Source organism: Cryptotermes secundus, unplaced genomic scaffold (genome assembly GCF_002891405.2).
Source record: "Cryptotermes secundus unplaced genomic scaffold, Csec_1.0 scaffold325, whole genome shotgun sequence".
Taxonomy (NCBI): Eukaryota; Metazoa; Arthropoda; class Insecta; order Blattodea; family Kalotermitidae; genus Cryptotermes; species Cryptotermes secundus.
The window spans coordinates 387,457-395,239 of NW_019735464.1; the positions used below are offsets into that span (position 1 = coordinate 387,457).

Consider the following 7,783-nt stretch of genomic DNA (forward strand, 5'->3'; position numbering starts at 1 on the left):
CCTATTGCAGCCTGCCCCGGGTGATTATGATGATGGAGAATTTGGTGGAATGAAGCTTGGAAGGGGGAAAACGAAGTATTCGGAGAAAACCCGCCCCAGCGCCATTTTGTCCACCACAAATCCTACTTTACCAGACCCGGGATCGAACCCGGGCCGCCGCGGTGGGAAACCAGCGACTAACAGCTTGAGCTACGGCGCGGCCTTACTTTTACTTTACTTACTCTCTGTATAAATGGTATAGAGTATTTTACACTTCTAGACTTCTTTCTTTTAAGAGATTCGAACTATCAACTTCTGGAACAAAGAACGTATTCTACTATAATTATAACTTATTACTGATTCGCTGTTGTATATCATTTGCATTTGTAAAATATCTAATTCTGTAGAAATGCCTTGTTTCCAGAAGTTCCTTTACTTCATGGGAACATTCTCTCTGAGAGATCCACTTTAAACCCCCTGTAATCAGTACGGCTGAAGCCAGAGAGAATTCCACGCTCGCAATACCTGGTTTAATTCACAGTCAGACCAAAGCGTTGAAATATCTCGGTAAGAAGGAATTTAGTGACTTAAATGTCAGAATCTGAGTAAGTCGTTGGTAAGCACAAATGTGTTATGAGATGCTCGTGGGAGGTAGTGTGGAGGTCGAATTAATGCACTTTACAGGACTAAACAAATATATTTGCTTTTTAAACATACAGCGTTTAAATGTCGCTAGAAATATCATCATAAAATAAAATATATTTTTATATCAAAATTATATCGAAAGTTAAATAGTTGTGTTTATGGTATCATATTGTATTTCCATTTGTAATGTGAGGCACTATACTGCAAGCAGGAAGGTCGCGGGTTCGATTTCCCGATGATGGAATTAGATTTTCCATTGATCTAATTCTTCCAACCACACTATGGCCCTGGGTTCGACTCAGCCTCTAACAAAAATGAGTACGAGGAACCTTCCTTGGGGGGTAAAGAGCGGCCGGTGCGTAACGCTGACAACCTCACTACCGTCTGTGAGCAGACTGTCTAGAGAAAATGTGGGAGCCTCGACGTTTCACAACCCTATGGGCCTTAACGACCTGTTACAGGGATAAACTCCGTGGCCTGTAGTCCGCAAGCGAAGTATACCGACCGAGGGACCGCCGCTTGTCGACGAAGTTAGTGCCATCTTTTGCGGATAGAGGGTGTCAAGTGGTTAGCACAACGGATCCCCACGGCCGTTAATCTCGGTTTTCTAGACCATATGAAATGTATTTTATTTCATGTGTGGGGCCAACACCCAAAACGTAGTGTGTATTAAGTACTTCTTCTCCTGAAGACGCTAGTATATCGAAGTCCGAAAGGCAGTTTATGTCAGACATTGGACGGTCTAATAAGTTGCAATATTTGTAAAATTATTGTTATATGAAACAGAACAAAAAGGAAAACGACAGGAAATAAATGGAGAAAGAAGGCTGAATTTAAATAACAGACAGGAAGACGTAAGTAAAGGAGAGCATTAAAGAAAGAGGAGCCCAGATAGCTCACTCGGTATGGAGACGAGCTACCGACTGGACTACCGGAGTTAAGATTCCCGACAGGGGGAAGAGATTTCTCTGTATTCCTCAAACAGGTTCTGACGCCAACACAGTTTCCTATCTACTGGATAAAGGAGCCTCTTCCCCAGAGTGTAAGCCGGCCGGGATGTCAAGCTGACCACTCACCTCCATCTAGTGCCGAAGTCAAGAATATGTGGATCTATAGATATAATCCTCCATACGTTTTCATGATGTAGTGTTTAATTAATTAAGCACAGGGACTATATTACTAAAAAAAATGAAAAAATAAAAGAATACAAATGGGAGTAGAGTATTGATTTGCTTTATTGCCTTATTTATTTCCGTCTATGTTTGTATATTATAACGCGGAATGTACAGTGTCCTGGTATGTATTCTTTTTTCCTTGGCACTACAGCCCCAGTGGGCCTAGACCTACCCCCATGAACTCCGTTCACTTCGGTTTTTCTCGATCTTACACATACGGTAGGACTCCTTGGGCGAGTGATCAGCTCGTCGCAAGGCCTCTACCTGTAGACAAACACAGAAAAACGCACACACACACACATCCATGCCCTGAGTTGGATTCGAACCCACGATCCCGGCTTCCGAGCGAGCGAAGACAGTGCATGCCTTAGACCGCTCGGCTACCGTGACCGGCCCTGGTATGTATAGGGCTATGTTTTTTATTGCTAGTGGTGTGGAACTAAGTCCCTTGTACTGCGGCCACTTCTGGCCTATTGTACCAGCCCCAGATGATAGGTGAGGGTGATTGTGGAGCAGTTGGTGGAATGAAGATTGGCAGGGGAAACCGAAGTACTCGGAGAAAACCTGCCCCATCGCTACTTTGTCCACCACAAATCCCACTTGACCAGACCCGGGATCGAACCCGGGCCGCCGCGGTGGGAAGCCAGCGACTAACCGTTTGAGCTATGGCGCGGTCCATGTATAGGGCTAAGTACATCGCACGACAGAGGAAACTGCAGTTAACAAGGTTCTACACAATGTGACTTGTAGCGATATGCCTGTGCCACGTCCATCTTTCCCCCAACATATCGACGCGACGCGACGCGAGGCGAAGCGACTCAGCAGCTCTCCATGTAAACTTTAATATTTCAGTGAATTCTCTTCAGATCGATCCAGCTACCTATATTTAGCCAGCGATAAAGGTGAACCGCACGTACAGGTGTAGTGCAGAAGCGACATTATGCAGAACTTCGTAACTTGACAACACTCCAAATGATTCTACGATTCTATCTTCGGAATTACCTTTTCGATCCCTAAATGAATACCCATCTATTCATCATTTGATCTGTTAGCGCTATAAATCTGTATTCTTGGAGGTACTCCGTTCGAATCTCGGGCAGATTACCAATAATCCTGACTGAGAGGCTCTGCGGGTTTCCTTTCTTTCGATCGAACGTCAAAGCGGTAATGACTAATTACGTACTTTATAATTGTTTTCGTTATTCTTGTCCATAATCCAGCCATACGAATCACAGTGGTCGCGCGGTCTAGGGCATGAACAGTTTTCGTCCGCTCAAACATTGTGGTCGTGTGTTCGAATCGTACTCTATGTATGGATGTCTTTGTACGTTTATTCTATGTTTGTGCTCTCCTGTGTATAGGTAGAAGAATGAAGATATGAAAGAAATTATTCCAAGATTTATTTGAAGAAAAATATATCCATTTAGTTAGTATACTGAAATTTTGAACTCCGTGTAGTATGGCCGGTTATACAGTGTGTCGCCAGCAGCGGTGTTCACCAAGAGCTCTGGGACCCATCTAGCCCTTTTCTAATGGGGGGGGGGGTGGTAACCTTATTCCTCTCGTTCTACAGAAATGTCGGCAGTTTACAAGAGTAAAATATTTCCTGTTTACTTTATATACGTAGTCTATATATTGTCAAAAGTCGGACATCTGCCTGTATAGTGGGTGTCCGGACCCTGCGGCTAAACTCGCAAGTGAAAGTATGGGCAGACATATTTATTTTTGAAGAAAAACGCTGCCTGCACTATATTTCCAATGTTCAGCATCGATACTGTCGCTAGGCCATCTACTGAAATGTAGTCCTGAAAGAGAAACTACCGAGATGAACAAAAGAAACTTCAACTCGAGTGTGTTTTATAACAATTTACAACTGTTCTTCAGTGTTGATAGAGGCGTCCTGTGGGAAATCTACGAAATTTCATATCAAGCAGAAATATACAAGTCTAGGCATTAACAGAATTCTTCTTTCACAAAAGAAAAAACCTGTTCCTTAAGTACATAGAATAGTGTACATCGAGAATGCATAAGATCAGTTCTTTCCTGAGTTCGGATGACGAATTTTTCATAGGTCCAAAGCTAATAACTTTACATCTTTTCTGTTGGTTCCGCCTCTCGCCATGAAGAAAGAAAATTGATCGAGGCTGTTTTAGAGTAGGTTTCTGGGAGAACATGTGGTTTCACAGAAATGGGAATCAACACAGAAGCAGGGAGCACTGCATCATGACGAGGTTTATAATTTGTGTTCATCATTCATTCATTCCTTCATTCATTCATCAATGGCTCTACAGTCCTTTGTTGGGCTTTGTCCGCTTTTTCAGTTTCGTATTCCGATACAGTCGGTAGGACTCCTTGGACGGGGGATCAGCCCGTCGTAAGGCCGCCACCTACACACAGAATAAACGCACACAGATATCCATACCTAGAGCGAAATTCGAAACCATAACCCCAGTGTTCGAGAGGACGAAGACAGTTCATGCTTTAGACCGGGCGACAACTGTGATCGGTAATTTCTATTAATTACCAAATACCTCGGCACTAGCTGGAGGTGAGTGGTCAGCTTCACGCCCCGGCCGCTGCACCCCCGGAGAAAGAGCCGCCGATACCCATTGATTAGGAGGCTGTGTGGGCCCCAGAGCCGATCTGGACGCTGTGGAGAAGAGAAAATTCTTGATGCTACCGGGACTTGAACTCCGATTCCTCGGGGAAGGGAAGTCTCAAATATGAGAGAGTAAAATATGGTCGCGAGTCTCAAGGGACTCGGACCCGAGAAAGACTACACTGGTAAGGCCCAGCAGCATATACACAAGACAGACCCGCCCTCTCCCAAGAGAGGGCGCCCCACAAAAACTAGACCGTAACTGTCAAACTGTAATAAATATCTGGTCATGAGCTCCAGATGTGTCTCAACACCAAGACTTACTTACTGACTAATCGTCAGTCGCGATGTGACTGGCTTCTGAGTCTCACTTTTTCACGCACTCCCAATATCACTGTACTATAGCTCACATAGTCTTTAAAACACCCGTTAACTCTTCACTGGACGACTTCTAATTTTTCTTCCACTATGAAATTGCCGTGGCTGACTTCAACTCTCCAGTCCAGTTCTCTCAACTGCACTGCACACTACTCAAACTTACTGCTGTACTCCTCTAACCTACTACTATACTCCGGCAGCTTACTACTCAGCTTAGGAACTCTGCTCACTTATATAGACATGGCACGGACCTACAGAAAACACATATTACGTGATCGCTATCCAGCCAGTCCATTAGAGTGCTGGCTGAACCTAGAGAAGACATATCACGTGATTGCTAAGGACTGTTGTGACGTAATTGCGCATGCGCAAGCTGCACGGACACAAAGAGAACACTGTTGCCGGATTGCTAACCGTGTGTGTGTGTTGCGGGCTTTGTCTGGCAATGGATTTACATACCACAATATTAACAACATAAACAACAAGAAAATACATCGGTTTCCTCGCCCAATAGCTTTAACACCTGATAATGACCATATTGGTCGAAACATGTAGGGATAAACTTTTAAAGTGAAGGATTTCTAATAAATTTTATAAAACATGGTGTTGCACGTCAGACTGTAAACCTAATCGACATTATCTGTTATAACAGTATGTAAAGTATACCGGAATCTGATCTCACAACCATACGGATTCAATTACACCGATGCAAATAAACTCAGGCTATGGTTTTTCTCCCCAATAGAAAGGTTTTCTTGTAGATTCAATACACTGGTTTGTTACTGCACTGGTCAGTTTCAGTTACCTTTTGTTTGGAGGTCAATACAGCAGCGTATCCTGTTTTGTTAGCCATTTATTGAAAATGCAGGCATGACGTACCCAGATTTCTCGTCGTGCAAACAATTTAATTAGCATGAACGTTTCACATACAGGAGTCAGCGCAGCGATAGTAGCACTGCAGGTGCAGGTGGTTAGGTATTATTAATTAGTGCTATACTCGTATATATTTAAAATAAGACTTCTAATTTATATGCCGGAAAACAATTGCCTGCAATAAACCAGTATTTTTTTTCTACCCGTTCCTCCTGTGATGTAAAGTAGGAAAGAATTATATTCATGATATTTTCTCTTTATCTGCACTGCAAATTTTCATTTCCGAAATTATCTGCATGCATAGAATCCGTCCGTCCATCCATCCATCTATGGATCTACAGTCCTTTTGTTGGACCTTGGGCAATTTTTAAGTTTCTTAATCCTATACACATTCGGTACGACTCCTTGGATGGGAGATCAGCCAGTCGCAAGGCCGCTACCTGCACAGAATAAACGCACACAGACATCCAATCTTTGAGTGGGATTCGAACGAACAATCCCAGCTTTCAAGCGAGCAAAGACAGTTCATGCCTCAGACAGCGCGGCCACTATGTTCGGAAGAATTTGTTTAGGGAGGTTATTTCAGAAATATCGGCTATGGGAATCGACGTTTGAATACATAACCAAGTAAAGAATCGGGATGGCTCAGTCGGTATTGGGACTAGGCTCCGGTAAGATCTAGAAATTTGTGACGATGTAATATTAATATAATTATTAACTTTGGCTGCTATCCATCGTCCTATTTTTATTTAAAAGCAACGTTTCGGAGACTGGAGATAGGGACCAGCTCTTTCGATTGGGTTCAACTAAGTAGGCTTATACTTGAGGACGGAGACAGAATCCATTTTCCGACAAGTTTTTAAATGCAAAACACGACGATGGATAAAGTCCAAACAGACAATAACTGCATCAAGGATACGGAGTTCAATTCCCGGCAGTAGGAACAGGGTTTTTATTCCTCCACAGCATCCACACCGGCTTTGGGAACCACTGAATACATCGTGTGTGTGTACCGCGGGTAAAGCTGCCGGGTTGTGAAACTGACCACTTTTCTCGAACTACCAAGGTTACGCATGCGTGGGTCTATACATCCAGTCTTCTGCATATCTTCAAGGCATGGTGCTTAATTTTAATTAGAAACAACTTCACTTAACCTTCATTAAATAATGTGACTTTGCGTTCCGAAACGTCGGTTACTATTCTCTCTGTTGCCACTACATGTTTCGGCCTAACTGGCTATCATCAGGTGTACAGGTTCTTGTGATGAAGGAATCTGCTGCTCACTGTAATGTTGTTCTGTTCTCGGATAAATTCGAGGTTATGGTGGGCTAACAAGTTATCGCTATGCACGTGTTTGCTTTATCTGTAACACGTGACGGGCTATATTACATTTTTATTTTAAGGTACATATGTACGTGGTATATTCAGTTTCTGTATATGTTGTTACTTACGGTTTCGTCGGTTTCTTGGTTTGTCTTGGGTTTGTTGTGTGCTTGTTCTAAATATTTTTGTTGGCGTCATCATGGTCGTTCACTGTAGCTGTTCAGTGATATCAGCTGTGTTGATACCTATGGTGCAGTGTGTGTTCTGTGCTGCTATCTGGTGTTCGTTTTCTGTAATGATTTGAATACTGGGTTATGTGAGACAGTGTCCGTGTCATTCAAGCAGTGCACTAAATACCTGAGTTCGTAAAGAATACAGCGGTAGCAGAATCCCGTTCTCTGCCAACGAGATTCTCACTTTATTCAGTGTGATGTACTTCGAGTGATTCCCGAATCGCCTAAGGAGTTCAGACCAATCACAATACAAGAGAACAATGGACATCCCACATCACAGCCGTGCAGGGGAACCTGCTTCTCATCCTGTCTGTTGCCTGAGGCACACTTGACACACACGAAGTTTCAAGAGTTAGCCAAACCTGTCTTCATGCAGCTGGATAGCGCTACAGAGAAATGACATCCTGGAGATGCAATTGTCAAGGTGTAACTCTGCTAGTCGAAGGATTTTGAGCTTGTTTCCGAACGTTATCGAATTCTATAAAGTAAAGGAAATTAAAAATTGTTCAGCATAAGAACAAATGGGCAGAGGAGAGCCAATTATAGAAAAAAATTGTAAAGATATCCCTGTAACAGGC

The 7,783-nt window shown here is 43.1% G+C and overlaps 1 protein-coding gene across 1 annotated transcript in view; it reads right to left on the bottom strand.

The window, feature by feature from the left end:
* Nucleotides 1–7,172, bottom strand: part of LOC111869332 (pro-resilin) — a 72,495-nt gene extending 65,323 nt beyond the window's left edge. Inside the window, exon 1 of the mRNA XM_033753381.1 lies at nucleotides 7,101–7,172. Coding sequence (XP_033609272.1) covers nucleotides 7,101–7,170 — 70 coding nt within the window. The 5' untranslated portion in view covers nucleotides 7,171–7,172. The remainder of the gene's footprint in view (nucleotides 1–7,100) is intronic.
* Nucleotides 7,173–7,783: the final 611 nt, after the last annotated feature.